The sequence below is a fragment of the Rissa tridactyla genome, unplaced genomic scaffold, assembly GCF_028500815.1.
Source record: "Rissa tridactyla isolate bRisTri1 unplaced genomic scaffold, bRisTri1.patW.cur.20221130 scaffold_446, whole genome shotgun sequence".
Classification (NCBI taxonomy): Eukaryota; Metazoa; Chordata; class Aves; order Charadriiformes; family Laridae; genus Rissa; species Rissa tridactyla.
The window spans coordinates 49,132-69,982 of NW_026529656.1; the positions used below are offsets into that span (position 1 = coordinate 49,132).

General features: G+C 65.0%; 4 protein-coding genes across 4 annotated transcripts; 3 read left to right on the forward strand and 1 right to left on the reverse strand.

Moving 5' to 3' along the window:
* On the forward strand, nucleotides 1–1,949 carry LOC128903535 (zinc finger protein 497-like; the record flags this gene model as incomplete). Its single annotated transcript, XM_054187553.1, has 1 exon — nucleotides 1–1,949. A coding segment is annotated over one exon (1,284 nt), but the record flags the coding sequence as incomplete, so codon positions are not given.
* Nucleotides 1,950–5,242: 3,293 nt separating this feature from the next.
* On the forward strand, nucleotides 5,243–10,962 carry BCKDK (branched chain keto acid dehydrogenase kinase). Its single transcript, XM_054187552.1, is given in 12 exon segments — nucleotides 5,243–5,272; nucleotides 5,274–5,405; nucleotides 5,683–5,751; nucleotides 6,739–6,849; nucleotides 6,999–7,056; nucleotides 7,321–7,430; nucleotides 7,586–7,684; nucleotides 7,787–7,860; nucleotides 8,607–8,735; nucleotides 9,421–9,510; nucleotides 10,544–10,705; nucleotides 10,818–10,962. Coding segments are annotated over 12 exon segments (1,209 nt in total).
* Nucleotides 10,963–11,029: 67 nt separating this feature from the next.
* On the forward strand, nucleotides 11,030–12,719 carry LOC128903530 (uncharacterized). Its single transcript, XM_054187544.1, has 2 exons — nucleotides 11,030–11,749; nucleotides 11,802–12,719. Exons 1-2 carry the CDS (start codon nucleotides 11,030–11,032, stop codon nucleotides 12,717–12,719), a joined length of 1,638 nt encoding a protein of 545 aa, XP_054043519.1.
* A 715-nt stretch (nucleotides 12,720–13,434) lies between these two features.
* LOC128903536 (sarcoplasmic reticulum histidine-rich calcium-binding protein-like) lies at nucleotides 13,435–14,904 on the reverse strand. Its single transcript, XM_054187554.1, has 2 exons — nucleotides 14,649–14,904; nucleotides 13,435–13,947 (listed from the first exon to the last, which is right to left on the reverse strand). Exons 1-2 carry the CDS (start codon nucleotides 14,902–14,904, stop codon nucleotides 13,535–13,537), a joined length of 669 nt encoding a protein of 222 aa, XP_054043529.1. The 3' UTR covers nucleotides 13,435–13,534.
* Between the last annotated feature and the right edge of the window lie 5,947 nt (nucleotides 14,905–20,851).

Consider the following 20,851-nt stretch of genomic DNA (forward strand, 5'->3'; position numbering starts at 1 on the left):
TCCACCAACGCGCCCACACGGGCGAACGTCCCTTTTCCTGCCCGGATTGTCCCAAATCTTTCGCCGACCCTTCCGTTTACCGCAAACACCGGCGGGGCCACGACGGGCTGCGGCCCCACCGTTTGCGCCGCCTGCCCCAAAGCCTACGCCGAGCGCAAGGACCTGCGTAACCACCAACGCAGCCACACGGGCGAGCGGCCCTTCCTCTGCGCCGAGTGCGGCAAGAGCTTCGGCCGCTCCTCCTCCCTCGCGTGCCACCAGCGCATCCACGCTCCCCGCAAACCCTACGCCTGCGGCACCTGCGGGAAGTCCTTCACCCAACTCTCCTCTTTCCAAAGCCACCAACGCGTCCACACCGGGGAACGGCCCTACCTCTGCCCGCAGTGCGGGAGGATGTTCTCCGACCCTTCCAGCTACCGCCGTCACCAACGCGCCCACCAGGGCCTCAAACCTTACAGCTGCGGCGAGTGCGGCAAAGCTTTCCGGCAGCCGGCGGATCTGGCGGTGCATCGGCGGACCCACACCGGGGAACGGCCCTGGCGGTGCGGCGAGTGCGGCAAAGCTTTCGTGGCTTCCTGGGACCTCAAGCGACACCGGTTGACCCACACCGGGGAGAGGCCCTGGCGGTGCGGGGAGTGCGGGAAGGGGTTTTGGGGAGAGGGCGGCGCTGGGCAAGCACCGGCGGACCCACTCCGGCGAGAGGCCCTACGCCTGCGGGCGCTGCGGGAAGGGCTTCGGCGGCGCCTCGGGGCTGCGCAAGCACGAGAGGACGCACGGGAAGAGGGAGGGGGAAGGCGGGGACAACGTGGCCGCCGGCGGCGGCCTCACCGTGGCCGTCGGAGGTGGGCCTCAACATGGCCACCGGACCCGGCCTCGGTATTGCCGGAGGTGGTCAGGGCATGGCCAGCAGACTTGGCCATGACTTGGCTGCTGGAGCTGGCCACAATATGGCTGCCAGAGCTGGGCCATGGGATGGTTGGCGGAGCTGGGCATGACGTGGGTGGTCAGCCTAGCCACATTATGGCCACCAGTGTTGGACAAGGGATGGCCACCGGCGCTGGGCATGACGTGGGTGGTCAGCCTGGCCACGGTATGGCCACCAGCGTTGGCCAAGGGATGGCCACTGGCGCTGGGCATGACATAGGTGGTCAGCCTAGCCACATTATGGCCACCAGTGTTGGCCAGGGGATGGCCACCAGTGCTGGGCATGACATGGGTAGTCAACCGGGCCATGGTATGGCCACCAGCGCTGGTCACGGCATGGCCGATGGCACTGGGGCATGACGTGGGTGGTCAGACTGGCCACATGATGGCCACCAGCGTTGGCTACGGCATGGCTGTCGGCATCGGGCACGACATGGGTGCCCAACCTGGCCACAACCTGGCTGCTGGAGCTGGCCACAATATGGCCACTGGACTTGGCCACGACATGGCCAACCCAGCTGGCCACCAAGCTGGCCGTGAGGTGGCCACCTCTACTGGCGAGGACGTGGCCGCTGGACTCGGCCACGGCGTGGCCACCAATTCTGGAGCGGGGGCCGCCGGAACAGCCGTGGGCTGCGGAGGCCCCAACATGGCGGCCCCCCAGTGGCCAACCCAACATGGCGGCCCCCCATTGGGGAACCCAACATGGCGGCCCCCATGGGAGCCGCGGGGGTGTGCCTGGGCGCGGGGGGCGTGGCTTTAGCGGGCCCCGCCCCTCCGGAGCCCCGCCCCTTCGCCTGCCCCCTTTGCCCCAAGCGTTTTGGGGCGAGGGCGGGGCTCCGCAAGCACGAGCGCCGCCACGGCCCCGCCCCCTGCCCGCAGGCCCCGCCCACGCCTGTGACCACGCCCCCCCTTTGACGCCGAGGGGGCGGGGTTAATCGAGGGAGCGGAACCAATCGAGGGGCGGCTCTTCCCTGTGGCCCCGCCCCTTTCGGGTGTTAATGGCAAATAAAAGGCCGAGTCTCCGCCTCTGTCTCGTTTCTGACACACCCCCCCCCCCCGCAAAAAAAGGGGACCCAGGTGTGGGGGGACCCCCTTACAGCCCCCCCAATAAGGTACCCAGGCACTGGGGACCCCCCCCGTGGGGGACACAAGTGTGGGGGGACCCCCTTTCAGCCCCCCAATAAGGAACCCCAGTGTCGGGGACCGCCCCATGAGGGACCCAAGTTGGCGGGGGGGGGGGGGGCCCTTTCAGCCCCCCCGATAAGGGACCCAGGTGGCTGGGACCCATTACTTGACCTTTCACAAGGGGCCTGGGTGTGGGGGGACCCCCCTCACAAGGGACCCAAGTGGGGGGGGGGGCCCCCTTACAACCCCCCAATGAGGGGCGCAGACATTGGGGACTCCCCCCATGAGGGACCCAAGTGTGGGGACACCCCTTTCTCTCCCCCCGTCATGAGGGACCCAGGTGTCTGGGACCCCTTAATTTCTCCCTCACAAGGTGCCTGGGCGTTGGGGACCCCCCTCATGAGGGACCCTCGTGTGGGGGGGCCCCCTTACAGCCCCCCAATAAGGGACTCAGCCATTGGGGACCCCCCCTCATGAGGGGCCCAGGTATGGGGGGACCCCCTTACAGCCCCCCAATAAGGGACCTGGGTGTTGGGGACCCCCCCATGAGGGACCCAGGCCTCTGGGACCCCCCCCATGAGGGACCCCAGTGCAGGGGAACCCCCTTGCAGCCCCCCAACAAGGAACCCAGGCCTCTGGGACCCCCCCTATGAGGGCCCAGGTATGTGGGGAGCCCCTTACAGCCCCCCCCAGTAAGGGGCCCAGGCATGTGGGTCCCCCTCATGAGGGACTCAAGTGCGGGGGGACCCCCTTGCAGCCCCCCAGGAAGGGACCCGGGCCTCTGGGACCCCCTCACGAGGGAGCCAGGGATCTGGGGACCCCTTCCCCCCCCCCCACCCCAAGCACCGGGGAGCCCCTCCCGAGGGCCCCAGCCGCCTGGGGGGGTTCCCCCCACACCCTTCCACCGACCCCCCACTAACGCACCGGCGGAGCAGGGCCCGGGGGCCTCCTGTCACCTCCCGGGACTCCATTTCCCGTCGGGCCTCGCAAAATGGCACCGCCCCCTCCCACAAAATGGCGCCGGGGGCCGTTCCCGCCCTTCGGCGCGGCGCGTGCGCAGTGCCCCCGCCCCTCCCCCGGTCGGGCCGAACCATTCTGAGGGGAGCGGGGGGGGGGGGGGTGGCAGCGGACGGGGCCACGCTGAGGGGAGCCGGGGGGGGACTCGGACGCCTGGGTCCGCTGGCTGGTGAGTTGTGGGGGGGGTCCCGGACGGCTGGGTCCCTTTTTTGGGGGGAAACTGAGGGAAAATGGGAGTCCGGGACGGCTGGGCCCTCTCTGGAGGGGATTGGGGGTTGTCCCGGACCTGGGTCACTTGTAGGGGCACGGGGACTGAGGGGACAAGTGGGGCCCGGACGTCTGGGTCCCCTCTTGGGTGTCGGGAAAGGGGGGTCCTGGACGGCTGGTTCCCTTTTTTGGGGGGACACTGAGGAAAAAAGGGAGTCTGGGACGGCTGGGGTCCCCTCCGGGGGTCGGGACTGAGGGGACAAGTCGGGCCCGGACGCCTGGGTCCCCTCTGGGAGGTCGGGAAAGGGGGTCCCGGACATCTGTGTCCCCTTTTTTGGGGTAAACTGAGGAAAAAAGGGAGTCCGGGACGGCTGGGTCTGCTCTTGGGGGGTGGAAAAGGGGATCCCGTGCAGCTGGTTCTCTTTTTGGGGGGACACCGAGGAAAAAAGGGAGTCTGGGACGGCTGGGGTCCCCTCCGGGGGTCGGGACTGAGGGGACAAGTGGGGCCCGGACGCCTGGGTCCCCTCTGGGAGGTCGGGAAAGGGGGTCCCGGACGTCTGTGTCCCTTTTTTGGGGGGGAAACTGAGGAAAAAAGTGAGTTCAGGACGGCTGGGTCCCTTCTGGCAGGGTTTGGGGGGCGTCCCGGATGCCTGGGTCCTGTTTGGGGGGAAAACTGGGGAAAAAAGGGAGTCTGGGACGGCTGGGGTCCCCTCTGGGGGTCGGGACTGAGGGGACAAGTGGGGCCCGGACGCCTGGGTCCCCTCTTGGGGGTCGGGAAAGGGGGGTCCCGGACATCTGTGTCCCCTTTTTTGGGGGAAACTGAGTAAAAAAGGGAGTCCGGGACACCTGAGTCTCCTCTGGGAGGGGGGGGGGAATAGGAAAGGGGGTCCCAGACTCCTGGGTCCCTTGCGGGAGGGTGTCTGTGGGGGTCCCTGGGGACAGGTAGGGGTCCTTCGGGGGGCTGTGAGGGTCCTTGGGGTGGTGTGGGGGGTCCCAGAGGGTAGTGGGGGGTCCCTGGGGGGGCTGTGGGTGTCCCTGAGGGGGTGTGGGGGGGGTGTCCCTGGGGGATTGTGGGTGTCCTGGGGGGTTGTGGGGTTCTTTAGGAGGCTGTGGGGGTCCCTGGGGGGGTTGTGTGGGTTCTTGGGTGGTTTTGGGGGTCCTTGGGGGTGTGTGTGGGTCCCTGGGGGGGCTTTTGGGGTCCTTGGGGAGGTATTTGGGTCTCTGGGGGGCTGAGGGGATCCTTAGGGGGCTATGGGGGTCCTGAGGGCTGTGGGGGGGCTGTGGAGGTCCCTGGGGGGGCTTTTGGGGTCCTTGGGGGAGGTATTGGGGTCTCTGGGGGACTGAGGGGATCCTTAGGGGGCTATGGGGGTCCTGAGGGGCTGTGGGGGGGCTGTGGAGGTCCCTGGGGGGGCTTTTGGGGTCCTTGGGGGAGGTATTGGGGTCTCTGGGGGACTGAGGGGGTCCTTAGGGGGCTATGGGGGTCCTAGGGGGCTGTGGGGGTCCCTTGAGCGGGCTGTGGGCGTTCTTTGGGGGCTGTGGGGCTCCATGGTGGGGGTATGGGGGGTCTTTAGGGGGGGTGGGGGTGTCCCTGGGGGTGGGGGGGGAGTCCCTGGAGAGGGGTTTTTGGGGTCCTTAGGGGACTGTGGGGGTCTCTGGGGAGGGTATAGGGGTCGTTAGCGGGGGGTGGGTGTCCCTGGGGGGGTATAGGGGTCCTTAGGCAGCTGGGGGGCTCCTGGGGGGGATATGGGGGTCCTTAGGGGGCTGTGGGGGTCCCTTGGGGGGGCTGTGGGGCTCCCTGGGGGGGGTACGGGGGTCCTTAGCAGGGTGTGGGGGTCCCTGTCTCCACCTGTCCCTACCCAACCCCCCCAGTTCCCATATCCATGGAGGGACCCAGGCGTTTGGGCCCCCCCTTCCCTGCCTCCCCCCACCTTCTCCCCTTCTTCTCCCCCCCCTCCTTCCCCAGGAGATGCTGCGGCGGGTTTTGGGGGGCCGGCGAGGGGGGGGCTCTGCCCCCCCTTCCCCCTACCCGGGCAGCCGCCGACCAAACGCCGCCTGACCTGGCCCGGGAGCGCTCCAAAGCCGTCACCTCCTTCTACCACCAGCCCGCCATCGACGTCGCCGCCGAGAAGGTGGGACCCTGGGGGTCAGGGTTGGGGTCGGGGGGGGGAGACAGGGACACCCCCAGAGTCTGGGAGGGGACCCCAAAATCTGGGGGGGGGGGGGAACCCTGGTGTCTGTGGGGGGACCCCGGGAGGGGACCCCGCTGTTGGCAGGAGCCGGGTGCGCCAGAGTTGTGGAGGATTTGGGAGGGTACAAGGGGGGGACCCAGGTGTCTGGGGGGCATCCCTGCATCCGGGGTGACGTCCCCCCCTCCCTTGTTGTGTGTCCCCCCCACCCCAATAACAGCCCTCGGTGCGCTTGACCCCCACCACCATGTTGTACTCGGGGCGCTCGCAGGACGGCAGCCACATCCTGGTGAGGGGAGGGGGGGGAGAACGGGGGCACCTCGGCATTTTGGGGGGAAACCTGGCATTTTGGAAGGGGGACAGCAGGGGTTTGGGGGGACACAGGGGTTCGGGGAGGGGACCCAGGCATCTGGGGGGACCCAGGTGTCTGGGGGGGGGGGGGGCGGATCCTGTGTCTTGGGGGACCCGGGTGTCTGGGTGGGGGGAAACTGTGTCTTGGGGGGGCCTGGGTGTCTGTGGGGGGGACGGACCCGGGTGGTTTTGGGGACCCGGGTGGTTTTGGGGGTCCAGGCAGGAAGGGACTCAGGCGTCTGGGGGTACCCGGGTGTCTGGGTGGGGGGGACCCGGGTGGTTTTGGGGGTCCGGGCAGGAGGGGACCCAGGCGTCTGGTGGGGACCCGTGTGTCTGGGTGGGGGGGGATCCTGTGTCTTGGGGGACCTGGATGGTTTTGGGGGTCCGGGGGGGGGGGAAACTGTGTCTTGGGGGACCCCGGTTGTTTTGGGGGTCTGGGCAGGAGGAGACCCATGTGTTTGGGGGGGACCCAGGCGTCTGGGTGGGGGGAAACTGTGTTTTGGGGGGACCCGGGCATCTGGGTGGGGGGGGATCCTGTGTCTTGAGGGACCGGGGTGGTTCTGGGGGTCCGGGCGGGGGGGGGGACCCAGGTGCCTGCGGGGGGGGGACACCCAGGTGGTTTTGGGGGTCTGGGCAGGAGGGGACCCAGGCGTCTGGTGGGGACCCACGTGTCTGGGTGGGGGGGGACCCTGTGTCTTGGGGGACCCAGGTGTCTGGGGGGGGGGGGGAAACTGTGTCTTGGGGGGACCTGGGTGGGGGGGGACCCTGTGTCTTGGGGGACCCAGGTGTCTGGGGGGGGGGGGGGGGAAACTGTGTCTTGGGGGGGACCTGGGTGTCTGGGTGGGGGGGGACCCTGTGTCTTGGGGGACCCCAGCGTCCAGCTGCCCCCTCTTTTCCCCACTTCCCCCCCCCCCGCCCCCCCAAGAAAAGCGCCCGCTACCTCCAGCAAGAGCTGCCGGTGCGCATCGCCCACCGCATCAAGGGCTTCCGCAGCCTCCCCTTCATCATCGGATGCAACCCCACCATCCTCCACGTGGTGCGTCCTGGGGAGGGGACACCCGGGGGGGGGGACACCCTGGTGTCCCGGGGAGGGGACCCTGGCGTCCAGGGGGGACCCAGGTGTCGGGGGAGAGGACCCCGGCGTCTGGGTGCTGATGTTGTTTGTGTCCCCCCTCCCCTTTCCAGCACGAGCTGTACATCCGTGCCTTCCAGAAGCTCAGCGATTTCCCGCCTGTGAGTGTCACCCGCCGTCCCCGTGTCACCCTCGCCCCCGTCACCCATGTGTCACCCTCGCCCCCATCACCCACGTGTCCCCGCGTCGCCCTGTCCCTGGGTCACCCTGTCCTGGTGTCACCCCCGGCCACGCATCACCCTGTCCCAGTCCCTTCCCCGTCTCGCCCGTGGGGGTGACTCGCCCGTGGGGGTGACGCGGGGTGGGTGACGGGGTGCTTCCCCCCCCCCCCCCCACCGCCGTCACCGCGTCCCCGCGTCCCCAGATCCAGGCGCGGGGGGGACGAGGCGCGGTACTGCGCCCTGCTGCGGCAGCTGCTGGAGGACCACAAGGACGTGGTGACGCTCTTGGCCGAGGGGCTGCGCGAGTGTCGCCGTCACATCCAGGTACCCCACGCCGGGGGGTCGCGTCCCCGTCTCTCCCCCCCCCCCCCCGCCCCCTCCCCCCCCCCCCCCCCGGATACCTGGGGTCCTTTTCGGGGTGTAAGGGGGGGGGTTGGCCCCCCCGCCCCCCACCAAGACGCCTGGGTTCCCCCCCTCAGGACGAGCGCATGCTGCGGCCTTTCCTGGACAAGACGCTGACATCGCGGCTGGGGATGCGGATGTTGGCCGCCCACCACCTGGCCCTGCACGAGGACAAGGTGGGACGGCACCTATAGGGGGCTGGGGGGGGGGGCACCTATATTCCCCCCCTATAGGTGCTGACCCCCTCTGGGCTTTTCTCCCCCACCACCACCCTATAGCCCGACTTCGTGGGCATCATCTGCACCCGCCTCTCCCCAAAGAAGCTCATCGAGAAGTGGGTCGACTTCGCCCGGTGAGGCGCCTATGGGGCTATAGGGGGCTGGTGTGTGTGTGGGGGTGTCCCTATGGGGCCACAGGGGTCCCCCTGTGGGCTATAGGTGGGCTATAGGGCTTCTATGGGGGTTTGGGGGGGGCTGTAAGCTTTTCTCTGGGGGTCCTGTGGGCGTCCGTATGGGGATATAAAGGCGCCGCGGGGCTCCTGTGGGGCTCTGTGGGTCGTATGAAGGCTTCCTCTGGGCTATAGGGCACCCTATAAGGGCTTCTGTGGGGTTACAGCAGCTCTGGGGGGGTTCTTATGGGGCTATAAGGGGTTGTAGGGGGATCCTATGGGGTTCCTGGAGGGTCTGTCTAGGGCTATAGGAGTTCTTAGGAGAGTCCCTATGGGGCTGCAGGGTCTGTGTGTGACTATAAAGATTCCTTATGGGGCTATAGGGGTCCTGGGGGCAGGGGGGGGTTCTCGTGGGATTGTAGGGAGTCCTGGGGAGTTTCTATAGGGACAGAGGATCTATATAGGGTTATAGGAGTTTCTATGAGAGGCCCTATAGAGGCTCTATGAGGTTTCCGTGGGGGTCCCTATGGGGCTATAGGTGGCTATAGGGATTCTCCTGAGGGTCTTTGTGGGGCCGTAGGGGCCCTGTGGGGCCATAGGGTTTCCCAGGAGGGATTTAGGGGTCGGGGAGAGGTTCTCGTATGGGGTTGGGGGTGACGCGGGGGGGGTGTGGGGGGGGGTGTTGTCCGGGTGACCGCGGGGGTCCGCAGGCGGCTGTGCGAGCACCAGTACGGGAACGCGCCGCGGGTGCGCATCAACGGGCACGTGGCGGCGCGGTTCCCCTTCATCCCCCTGCCCCTCGACTACGTCCTGCCCGAGCTGCTCAAGAACGCCATGAGGTATGGGGGCTATAGGGGGCAGGAGCGGGGGGGGGGGGGGGGGTGTTATAGGGGGCGGGAGGGGGGTATGGGAGGGGCTATAGGGGGCTGTTCTGGGGCTTCACAAGGGAGATATGGGGTTCTCGGGGCGGGGGGGATAAGGCGCGGCGTGGGGCTTTAGAGGGTGCATGGGGTCTATAGGGGGCGGGTAGGGTCTTATAGGGAGCGTGTGGGATCTATAGGGGGCAGATGAGGTCCTAGAGGGGGTGGGTAGGGTCTTATAGGAGGGGTATGGGATCTATAGGGGGCGGATGAGGTCCCTTAGGGGGCGATGTGGGGCTCTCAGGGGAGGGATGGGGTTTTCAATGGGGATAAAGGAGGTTACAGGGCTCTATAGGGGTTGCGTGGGGTCTATAAGGGGTGTATGGGACCTATAGAGGGTGTGTGGGGCCCCATGGGGGGGGTGGAGAGAGCCTATAGGGAGGGCGTGGGGCCGTAAGGGGGGGAAACGGGGCTTTACCGGGGAGATGGGGGTTTCTGGAGCGGGTAAAGGAGGCTACAGGCCCCTATAGAGGATCTATAAGGGTCTTATAGAGAATGTATGGGGCTTCTGGGGGGGGCGTGGGGCCATAAGGGGCTGTGTGGGCTGTACGGGGGGGTGTATGGGGCCATAGGGGGCTCTAGGGGACCGTCTGGGGCGGCGCAGGGCGACGATGGAGTCCCACCTCGACACCCCCTACAACGTCCCCGACATCGTGGTCACCATCGCCAACAACGACATCGACCTCGTCATCCGGTACCAGGGGGTGGGGAGGGTGTCCCCGGTGTTGGGGGGAGTCTCCAGTGTGTCCCCATAGATGTCCCCGGGGTGGCCTTCGCTACCGGGGGGTCCCCGTGGTGTCCCCATGTCCTTGGGGATGGTCTCGGTGGTGTCCCCAAGATGTTCTGAGCTAGTGGGGGTTCTCCATGGTGTCCCCATGGATGGTCTCAATGGTGTCCCCAAGATGTTCTGAGCTAGTGGGGGTTCTCCGTGGTGTCCCCGTGGATGGTCTCCATGGTGTCCCCAAGATGTTCTGAGCTAGTGGGGGTTCTCCAAGGTGTCCCAATGGATGGTCTCCATGGTGTCCCCACATCCACGGATGTCCCCAAGATGTTCTGAGCTAGTGGGGGTTCTCCGTGGTGTCCCCGTGGATGGTCTCCATGGTGTCCCCAAGATGTTCTGAGCTAGTGGGGGTTCTCCAAGGTGTCCCAATGGATGGTCTCCATGGTGTCCCCACATCCACGGATGTCCCCAAGATGTTCTGAGCTAGTGGGGGTTCTCCGTGGTGTCCCCGTGGATGGTCTCCACGGTGTCCCCAAGATGTTCTGAGCTAGTGGGGGTTCTCCAAGGTGTCCCAATGGATGGTCTCCATGGTGTCCCCGCATCCACGGATGTCCCCAAGATGTTCTGAGCTAGTGGGGGTTCTCCATGGTGTCCCCACATCCATGGATGTCCCCAAGATGTTCTGAGCTAGTGGGGGTTCTCCAAGGTGTCCCCATGGATGGTCTCGGTGGTGTCCCCAAGATGTTCTGAGCTAGTGGGGGTTCTCCAAGGTGTCCCAATGGATGGTCTCCATGGTGTCCCCACATCCACGGATGTCCCCAAGATGTTCTGAGCTAGTGGAGGTTCTCCGTGGTGTCCCCATGCCCGTGCCCATCCCCAAGACATTCTTCTCTACCTGGGGGGCCTCCACCTCCTCCCCTCTGGTGCCCCCCCATCTTCGGGCCTCCCCTGAGAGGTCTTCCCCATGTGTGTGTGTCCCCCCCCCCCGCCACGCTCTCCTCCCCAGGATCTCTGACCGGGGCGGTGGCATCCCCCATGACCTCCTGGACAAGGTGACCGAGTACCACTTCAGCACGGCCGAGGCCAGCGCCCAGGACCCCCGCTTGGGGGGCCCCTTCCGCAACTTCCTGGACCTCAGCAACAGCGGCCAGGCCTGCCCCATGCACGGGTACGTCACCGCGGAGGGACACCAAAGGTGGTCCCCCCCCCCGTCCCCGCTCCTCCAACCCCGCGGGACCCCCTGGTGACCCACGGCTGCCCCCCCCACCCCACCCCTGCAGGTTCGGGTTCGGGCTGCCCACCTCGAGGGCCTACGCCGAGTACTTGGGGGGCTCGCTCTGCCTGCAGTCGCTGCAGGGGGTGGGCACCGACGTCTACCTGCGCCTGCGTCACATCGACGGCAAGGGGGAGAGCTTCCGAATCTAGGGGGAGCCCGGACGCCTGGGTTCCTCCGGCCCCCACCGCCCCACGCGCCTGGGGCCCGGAGACCCCAATGTTGGACGTTCATCGTTGGGGAGGTCAAGGTTCTTCTGGAGAACCCCCCCACATTGGACGTTCATCGTCGCGGAGGTCAAGGTTCTTCTGGAGAACCCCCCCACGTTGGACGTTCATCATTGGGGAGGTCAAGGTTCTTCTGGAGAACCCCCCCACGTTGGACGTTCATCGTCGCGGAGGTCAAGGTTCTTCTGGAGAACCCTCCCATATTGGACGTTCATCGTCGTGGAGGTCAAGGTTCTTCTGGAGAACCCCCCCACGTTGGACGTTCATCGTCGTGGAGGTCAAGGTTCTTCTGGAGAACCCCCCCATGTTGGACGTTCATCATTGGGGAGGTCAAGGTTCTTCTGGAGAACCCCCCCACGTTGGACGTTCATCGTCGTGGAGGTCAAGGTTCTTCTGGAGAACCTCCCCACGTTGGACGTTCATCGTCGTGGAGGTCAAGGTTCTTCTGGAGAACCCCCCCATGTTGGACGTTCATCATTGGGGAGGTCAAGGTTCTTCTGGAGAACCCCCCCACGTTGGATGTTCATCATCGTGGAGGTCAAGGTTCCTCTGCAGAACCCCCCTGTGTCGGACATTGAGCATCATGGACATCAAGGTTCCTCCAGAACCCCTCCATGCTGGACGTTCATCGTCATGGAGTTCAAGGTTCTTCTGGAGAACCCTCCCATATTGGATGTTCACCGTCATGGAGATCAAGGTGCTCCTGGAGAACCTCCCCACGTTGGACATTCACCATCATGGAGGTCACGGTGCTCCTGGAGAACCTCCCCACGTTGGACGTTCACCATCATGGAGGTCACGGAACCTCCCCACGTTGGACATTCATCGTCTCGGACGTCATGGTCCTCCTGGAGAACCTCCCCATGTTGGATGTTCACCATCATGGAGGTCACGGAACCTCCCCACGTTGGACGTTCATCGTCTCGGACGTCATGGTCCTCCTGGAGAACCTCCCCATGTTGGATGTTCACCATCATGGAGGTCACGGAACCTCCCCACGTTGGACGTTCATCGTCTCGGACGTCATGGTCCTCCTGGAGAACCTCCCCACGTTGGACGTTCACTGTCATGGAGGTCACGGAACCTCCCCATGTTGGACGTTCATCATCACGGAGGTCACGGAACCTCCCCACGTTGGACGTTCATTATCATGGAGGTCACAGTGCTCCTGGAGAACCTCCCCACGTTGGACATTCACCATCACGGAGGTCATGGAACCTCCCCACATTGGACGTTCATTGTCATGGAGGTCACGGAACCTCCCCATGTTGGACGTTCATCATCATGGAGGTCACGGTGCTCCTGGAGAACCTCCCCACGTTGGACGTTCACTGTCATGGAGGTCACGGAACCTCCCCACGTTGGACGTTCACCATCACGGAGGTCATGGAACCTCCCCACGTTGGACGTTCATCATCACGGAGGTCACGGAACCTCCCCATGTTGGACGTTCATCATCATGGAGGTCACGGTGCTCCTGGAGAACCTCCCCACGTTGGACGTTCACCATCACGGAGGTCAAGGTGCTCCTGGACACCTGGGTCCCTTGGACATTGGGGTGCCCACCACCCCCCCCCCAAGACACTGGGGTTCCTGCCTTCCTCCCTGCCCCCCCACCCCAGCCCTGTTTGGCTTCGTTAGGGCCCCCCTCGTTAACGGCAGCGGGGCGCCCCCCTCATTAAAGCTGCAGACGGTGCCAAGGGGAGAGGGTTTATTGGGGACCCAGGGGAGGGGGCGGGGTCGAGGAGGAGGAGGGGAGGGGGGAGGAAGGCTGAGAGGGCCCAGAAGCCCCCTTCAGCCCATTTTTTGCCCCAAATCCGTCTTCGTCATCGTCATCTTCCTCCTTCTCGTCATCTGCTCTCGGGGGGCATCCGTCATCATCTTCCTCGGGGCGTCCCTCATCTTCCTCGGGGCGTCCGTCATCATCTTCAGGGCGTCCCTCTTCTTCCTCGGGGCGTCCCTCATCTTCCTCGGGGCGTCCGTCATCATCATCAGGGCGTCCCTCATCTTCCTCGGGGCGTCCGTCATCATCTTCAGGGTGTCCGTCATCTTCCTCAGGGCATCCCTCATCATCTTCAGGGCGTCCCTCGTCTTCCTCGGGGTGTCCTTCATCACCGACCCTCTTCTCGTGGTCTCCAGCCTCCTCAAGGTCTCCATGGCCATCCTCCTCCTCAGAGTCTCCACCATCTTCTTCCTCGGGGTCTCCGTCCTCCTCCTCACTGTCACCTTCCTCCTCAGGGCCTCCATCTTCATCGCCACCTTCCTCCTCAGGATCTCCGTCTTCACCATCCTCCTCCTCCTCAGGGCCTCCATCTTCCTCCTCGTGGCCTCGCATTTACCTCCTCACCCTCACCTTCCTCCTCCTCAGGGCCTCCATCTTCACCACCATCCTCCTCCTCGGGGTCTCCATCCTCCTCCTCCTCAGAGTCTCCCTCCTCTTCCTCACCACCCTCTTCCTCCTCCGGGTCTCCATCTTCCCCCCTCTGTGTCACCTCTCCTACTCGGCGGCGTCTCCTTCCTCTTCCCCGGCGTCTCCATCCTCCTCCTCGCCATCACCTTCTTCAGCACCTCCGTCACCTTCCTCCTCCTCAGGGCCTCCATCTTCGTCACCTTCCTCCTCCTCAGGGCCTCCATCATCGTCTTCCTCCTTGTGCTCTCCATCTACCTCCTCACCATCCCCTTCCTCCTCCCCAGGGCCTCCACCTTCACCGCCATCCTCCTCCTCCTCCTCCTCCTCCTCCTCCTCGGGGCCTTCATCCTCCTCCTCGGAGTCTCCCTCCTCTTCCTCCTGGGGGTCTCCTTCCTCCTCCTCTTCCTCCTCCTCCTCCTCCCGGTGCTCCTCCGGCGGGTGACAGCAGGGACAGTCGGAGCGGTGGGAGGGCTCGGCGTCGCGCTGGGGGTTGTAGAAGTCTGTAGGGGGGGGACACGCACACGTCACCTATAGGGTGTCACCTATGGAGTGTCACCTATGGGGGGGTGTCCCATGCGGTGTCCCCTACAGGGTGTCCCCTACGGGGTGGTGGCACCGTGTAGGTGCCGGAGGACTCACCCATTGTCCCTGGATCCTCCGGGGTGTCATCTATGGGGTGTCACCTATAGGGTGTCCCATGGGGTGTCTCCTATAGAATGTCCCATGGGATGTCTCCCGTGGGGTGTCCCATGGGGTGTCACCTATAGGGTGTCCCCTCTGGGGTGTCTCCTATGGGGTGGTGGCACCGTGTAGGTGCTGGAGGACTCACCCATGGTCCCTGGCTCCTCTGGGGTGTCCCCTATAGGGTGTCCCCTATAGGGTGTCCCCTACGGGGTGGTGGCACCGTGTAGGTGCTGGAGGACTCATCCATGGTCCCTGGATCTTCCAGGGTGTCACCTATGGGGTGTCACCTATGGGGTGTCCCATGAGATGTCTCCCGTGGGGTGTCCCCTCTGGGGTGTCCCCTATAGGATGTCCCCTGTGGGGTGTCCCCTCTGGGGTGTCCCATGGGGTGTCCCCTATAGGATGTCCCCTCTGGGGTGTCCCCTCTGGGGTGTCCCATGGGGTGTCCCCTATAGGATGTCCCCTGTGGGGTGTCCCCTATGGGGTGGAGGCACGGCGTAGGTGCCGGCGGACTCACCCATGGCTCCCGGCTGCTCCAGCAGCTCCAGCAGCTCCAGCAGGACCCGGCACGTCTCCTCCCCCCGGGCCACCGCCAGCGCCCGCAGCCGCCGGGCCCAGCCCCGGCCCCCCGGGGCCCCCAGCGCCGCCTCCTCGGGGGGACTCAGCGCCCCCCGGCGCCGCAGCCCCCCCAGCAGCGCCCCCCGCGGCACCGCCCGCAGCCGCCGCTCCAGCGCCCGGCCCCCGCCCCGCACCCGCGCCAGCGCCCGCGGCATGGCCGGGGCTATAGGGGGCGGAGGAGGGGCTCTATGCGGGGGGCACTGGATCTATAGGGGGCGGAGGAGGGGCTCTATATGGCGGTTGCTGGATCTATAGGGGGCGGAGGAGGGGCTCTATATGGCGGTCGCTGGATCTATAGGGGGCGGAGGAGGGGCTCTATATGGCGGTTGCTGGATCTATAGGGGGCGGAGGAGGGGCTCTATATGGCGGTCGCTGGATCTATAGGGGGCGGAGGAGGGGCTCTATATGGCGGTCGCTGGATCTATAGGGGGCGGAGGAGGGGCTCTATATGGCGGTCGCTGGATCTATAGGGGGCGGAGGAGGGGCTCTATATGGCGGTCGCTGGATCTATAGGGGGCGGAGGAGGGGCTCTATATGGCGGTCGCTGGATCTATAGGGGGCGGAGGAGGGGCTCTATATGGCGGTTGCTGGATCTATAGGGGGCGGAGGAGGGGCTCTATATGGCGGTCGCTGGATCTATAGGGGGCGGAGGAGGGGCTCTATATGGTGGTTGCTGGATCTATAGGGGGCGGAGGAGGGGCTCTATATGGCGGTTGCTGGATCTATAGGGGGCGGAGGAGGGGCTCTATATGGCGGTCGCTGGATCTATAGGGGGCGGAGGAGGGGCTCTATATGGCGGTCGCTGGATCTATAGGGGGCGGAGGAGGGGCTCTATATGGCGGTCGCTGGATCTATAGGGGACGGAGGAGGGGCTCTATATGGCGGTTGCTGGATCTATAGGGGACGGAGGAGGGGCTCTATATGCCGGTGGCTGGATCTATAGGGGGCGGAGGAGCTATAGGGGATGTAGCAGTCTATGCGGCGGTTGCTGGATCTATAGGGGGCGGAGGAGGGGCTCTATATGGCGGTCGCTGGATCTATAGGGGGCGGAGGAGGGGCTCTATATGGCGGTTGCTGGATCTATAGGGGGCGGAGGAGGGGCTCTATATGGCGGTCGCTGGATCTATAGGGGGCGGAGGAGGGGCTCTATATGGCGGTCGCTGGATCTATAGGGGGCGGAGGAGGGGCTCTATATGGCGGTTGCTGGATCTATAGGGGGCGGAGGAGCTATAGGGGATGGAGCAGTCTATGCGGCGGTTGCTGGATCTATAGGGGGCGGAGAAGGGGCTCTATATGGCGGTCGCTGGATCTATAGGGGGCGGAGGAGGGGCTCTATATGGCGGTCGCTGGATCTATAGGGGGCGGAGGAGGGGCTCTATATGGCGGTCGCTGGATCTATAGGGGGCGGAGGAGGGGCTCTATATGGCGGTCGCTGGATCTATAGGGGGCGGAGGAGGGGCTCTATATGGCGGTCGCTGGATCTATAGGGGGCGGAGGAGGGGCTCTATATGGCGGTCGCTGGATCTATAGGGGGCGGAGGAGGGGCTCTATATGGCGGTTGCTGGATCTATAGGGGGCGGAGGAGCTATAGGGGATGGAGCAGTCTATGCGGCGGTTGCTGGATCTATAGGGGGCGGAGGAGGGGCTCTATATGGCGGTCGCTGGATCTATAGGGGGCGGAGGAGGGGCTCTATATGGCGGTCGCTGGATCTATAGGGGGCGGAGGAGGGGCTCTATATGGCGGTCGCTGGATCTATAGGGGGCGGAGGAGGGGCTCTATATGGCGGTCGCTGGATCTATAGGGGGCGGAGGAGGGGCTCTATATGGCGGTCGCTGGATCTATAGGGGGCGGAGGAGGGGCTCTATATGGCGGTCGCTGGATCTATAGGGGGCGGAGGAGGGGCTCTATATGGCGGTCGCTGGATCTATAGGGGGCGGAGGAGGGGCTCTATATGGCGGTCGCTGGATCTATAGGGGGCGGAGGAGGGGCTCTATATGGCGGTCGCTGGATCTATAGGGGGCGGAGGAGGGGCTCTATATGGCGGTCGCTGGATCTATAGGGGGCGGAGGAGGGGCTCTATATGGCGGTCGCTGGATCTATAGGGGGCGGAGGAGCTATAGGGGATGGAGCAGTCTATGCGGCGGTTGCTGGATCTATAGGGGGCGGAGGAGGGGCTCTATATGGCGGTCGCTGGATCTATAGGGGGCGGAGGAGGGGCTCTGTGCGGGGGGTGCCGGATCTATAGGGGACGGAGCAGTCTATGCGGCGGTTGCTGGATCTATAGGGGGCGGAGGAGGGGCTCTATATGGTGGTCGCTGGATCTATAGGGGGCGGAGGAGGGGCTCTATATGGCGGTCGCTGGATCTATAGGGGGCGGAGGAGGGGCTCTATATGGCGGTCGCTGGATCTATAGGGGGCGGAGGAGGGGCTCTATATGGCGGTCGCTGGATCTATAGGGGGCGGAGGAGGGGCTCTATATGGCGGTCGCTGGATCTATAGGGGGCGGAGGAGGGGCTCTATATGGCGGTCGCTGGATCTATAGGGGGCGGAGGAGGGGCTCTATATGGCGGTCGCTGGATCTATAGGGGGCGGAGGAGCTATAGGGGATGGAGCAGTCTATGCGGCGGTTGCTGGATCTATAGGGGACGGAGGAGGGGCTCTATATGGCGGTCGCTGGATCTATAGGGGGCGGAGGAGGGGCTCTATATGGCGGTCGCTGGATCTATAGGGGGCGGAGGAGGGGCTCTATATGGCGGTCGCTGGATCTATAGGGGACGGAGGAGGGGCTCTATATGGCGGTTGCTGGATCTATAGGGGACGGAGGAGGGGCTCTATATGCCGGTGGCTGGATCTATAGGGGTCGCCGGAGCTATAGGGGATGGAGCAGTCTATGCGGCGGTTGCTGGATCTATAGGGGGCGGAGGAGGGGCTCTATATGGCGGTCGCTGGATCTATAGGGGGCGGAGGAGGGGCTCTGTGCGGGGGGTGCCGGATCTATAGGGGACGGAGCAGTCTATGCGGCGGTTGCTGGATCTATAGGGGGCGGAGGAGGGGCTCTATATGGTGGTCGCTGGATCTATAGGGGGCGGAGGAGGGGCTCTATATGGCGGTCGCTGGATCTATAGGGGGCGGAGGAGGGGCTCTATATGGCGGTCGCTGGATCTATAGGGGGCGGAGGAGGGGCTCTATATGGCGGTCGCTGGATCTATAGGGGACGGAGGAGGGGCTCTATATGGCGGTTGCTGGATCTATAGGGGACGGAGGAGGGGCTCTATATGCCGGTGGCTGGATCTATAGGGGGCGGAGGAGCTATAGGGGATGTAGCAGTCTATGCGGCGGTTGCTGGATCTATAGGGGGCGGAGGAGGGGCTCTATATGGCGGTCGCTGGATCTATAGGGGGCGGAGGAGGGGCTCTATATGGCGGTTGCTGGATCTATAGGGGGCGGAGGAGGGGCTCTATATGGCGGTCGCTGGATCTATAGGGGGCGGAGGAGGGGCTCTATATGGCGGTCGCTGGATCTATAGGGGGCGGAGGAGGGGCTCTATATGGCGGTTGCTGGATCTATAGGGGGCGGAGGAGCTATAGGGGATGGAGCAGTCTATGCGGCGGTTGCTGGATCTATAGGGGGCGGAGGAGGGGCTCTATATGGCGGTCGCTGGATCTATAGGGGGCGGAGGAGGGGCTCTATATGGCGGTCGCTGGATCTATAGGGGGCGGAGGAGGGGCTCTATATGGCGGTCGCTGGATCTATAGGGGGCGGAGGAGGGGCTCTATATGGCGGTCACTGGATCTATAGGGGGTGGAGGAGGGGCTCTATATGGCGGTCGCTGGATCTATAGGGGGCGGAGGAGGGGCTCTATATGGCGGTCGCTGGATCTATAGGGGGCGGAGGAGGGGCTCTGTGCGGGGGGTACTGGATCTATAGGGGGCGGAGGAGGGGCTCTATATGGCGGTTGCTGGATCTATAGGGGGCAGAAGAGGGGCTCTGTGCGGGGGGCGCCGGATCTATAGGGGACGGAGCAGTCTATGCGGCGGTTGCTGGATCTATAGGGGGCGGAGGAGGGGCTCTATATGGCGGTTGCTGGATCTATAGGGGACGGAGGAGGGGCTCTATATGGCGGTTGCTGGATCTATAGGGGGCGGAGGAGGGGCTCTATATGGCGGTTGCTGGATCTATAGGGGGCGGAGGAGGGGCTCTATATGGCGGTTGCTGGATCTATAGGGGACGGAGGAGGGGCTCTGTGCGGGGGGCGCCGGAGCTATAGGGGGCGGAGGAGGGGCTCTATATGGCGGTTGCTGGATCTATAGGGGGCGGAGGAGGGGCTCTGTGCGGGGGCGCCGGAGCTATAGGGGGCGGAGGAGGGGCTCTGTGCGGGGGGCGCCGGAGCTATAGGGGGCGGAGGAGGGGCTCTATGTGGCGGTTGCTGGATCTATAGGGGGCGGAGGAGGGGCTCTATGTGGCGGTTGCTGGATCTATAGGGGGCGGAGGAGGGTCTCTATATGGCGGTTGCTGGATCTATAGGGGGCGGAGGAGGGGCTCTATATGGCGGTTGCTGGATCTATAGGGGGCGGAGGAGGGGCTCTATATGGCGGTTGCTGGATCTATAGGGGACGGAGGAGGGGCTCTGTGCGGGGGGCGCCGGAGCTATAGGGGGCGGAGGAGGGGCTCTATATGGCGGTTGCTGGATCTATAGGGGGCGGAGGAGGGGCTCTATATGGCGGTTGCTGGATCTATAGGGGGCGGAGGAGGGGCTCTGTGCGGGGGGCGCCGGAGCTATAGGGGATGGAGCAGTCTATGCGGGGGGCGCCGGATCTATAGGGGACGGAGGAGGGGCTCTATGCGTGGGGCACCGGAGCTATAGGGGACAGAGGAGGGGGTCGATATGGCGGTCGCTGGATCTATAGGGTACAGAGGAGGGGCTCTATGCGGGGGGCGCCGGAGCTATAGGGGACGGAGCAGTCTATGCGGCGGTTGCTGGATCTATAGGGGACGGAGGAGGGGCTCTATGCCGGGGGCACCGGATCTATAGGGGACGGAGCAGTCTATGCGGGGGGCACCGGATCTATAGGGGACGGAGCAGTCTCTGTGGCAGTTGATGGATCTATAGGGGACGGAGCAGTCTCTGCGTGGGCACCGGATCTATAGGGGACGGAGGAGGGTCTCTATGCAGCGGGCACCTGGCCTATAGGGGACAGAGGAGGGTCTCTCTATGGCGGTCGCTGGATCTATAGGGGACGGAGCAGTCTATATGGCGGGCACCCGACCTATAGGGGACGGAGGTGTCTATACGGCGGGCACCCGATCTATAGGGGATGGCGGAGTCTATACGGCGGGCACCAGATCTATAGGGGACAACAGAAAGTGTCTATATGTGATTGGCCGGATTTATAGGGGACGCCGCAGAGTCTCTATACGTGAGGGACTGGACCTATAGGGGACAGCGGATCTACAGGGGATGGTGGAGGGTCTCTATACGTGAGTGCCCAGCCCTATAGGGGATACTGGAGAGGCCCCAGCGTGGGGCTCAGCCCTATAGGGGACGGGCAGAGGGTCCCTGTATGCGAGTGCCTGGACCTATAGGGGAGAGTGGACCTATAGGGGATGGCATATGGGAGTGCCTGGACCTATAAGGGAAAATGGAGAGGCCCCATATGTCAATCCCCAGCCCTATAGGGGACGCCAGTGAGTCCCCAGCCCTATAGGGGACACTGGAGAGTCCCAGCCCTATAGGGGACGGCAGAGCCTCCCCATAGGGGAGGGCCCAGCCCTATAGACCCCACCCCTACACGTGGAGGCTCAACCCTATAGGGTCCCCTCGCTGCTCGTGCCGCCCCACTGACCCCCCCCCCCCACCCTACAGGGGGCCAGGCCAGACCCTATAGACCCCCCCCCCAGGCTTTGCCTACCCTATAGCTGCCCCCCCGCCGCCTCCCTACCTGCTCCCGGCCCCTATACGGCTCCTATACGGCCCTTATAGGGGCCCCCGGCTATTTTTAGCCCTGACCTTCGGGGCCGGCCAAGCCGGGCCCACGGTGACGTCGGAGCCAGCATGGACCCCATAGGTGACACCCCCACTCCCCGGGCTGGGGGGGAGGCGA

Coding starts and splice junctions, on each gene's coding strand:
- LOC128903530 (XM_054187544.1), top strand. CDS start 11,030: ATGTTGGACGTTCATCGTTGGGGAGGTCAAGGTTCTTCTGGAGAACCC. Junction 11,750..11,801: donor TCAAGGTGCTCCTGGAGAAC/CTCCCCACGTTG, acceptor CTCCTGGAGAAC/CTCCCCACGTTGGACGTTCA.
- LOC128903536 (XM_054187554.1), bottom strand. CDS start 14,904: ATGCCGCGGGCGCTGGCGCGGGTGCGGGGCGGGGGCCGGGCGCTGGAG. Junction 13,948..14,648: donor GGAGCAGCCGGGAGCCATGG/GTGAGTCCGCCG, acceptor CCCCCCCTACAG/ACTTCTACAACCCCCAGCGC.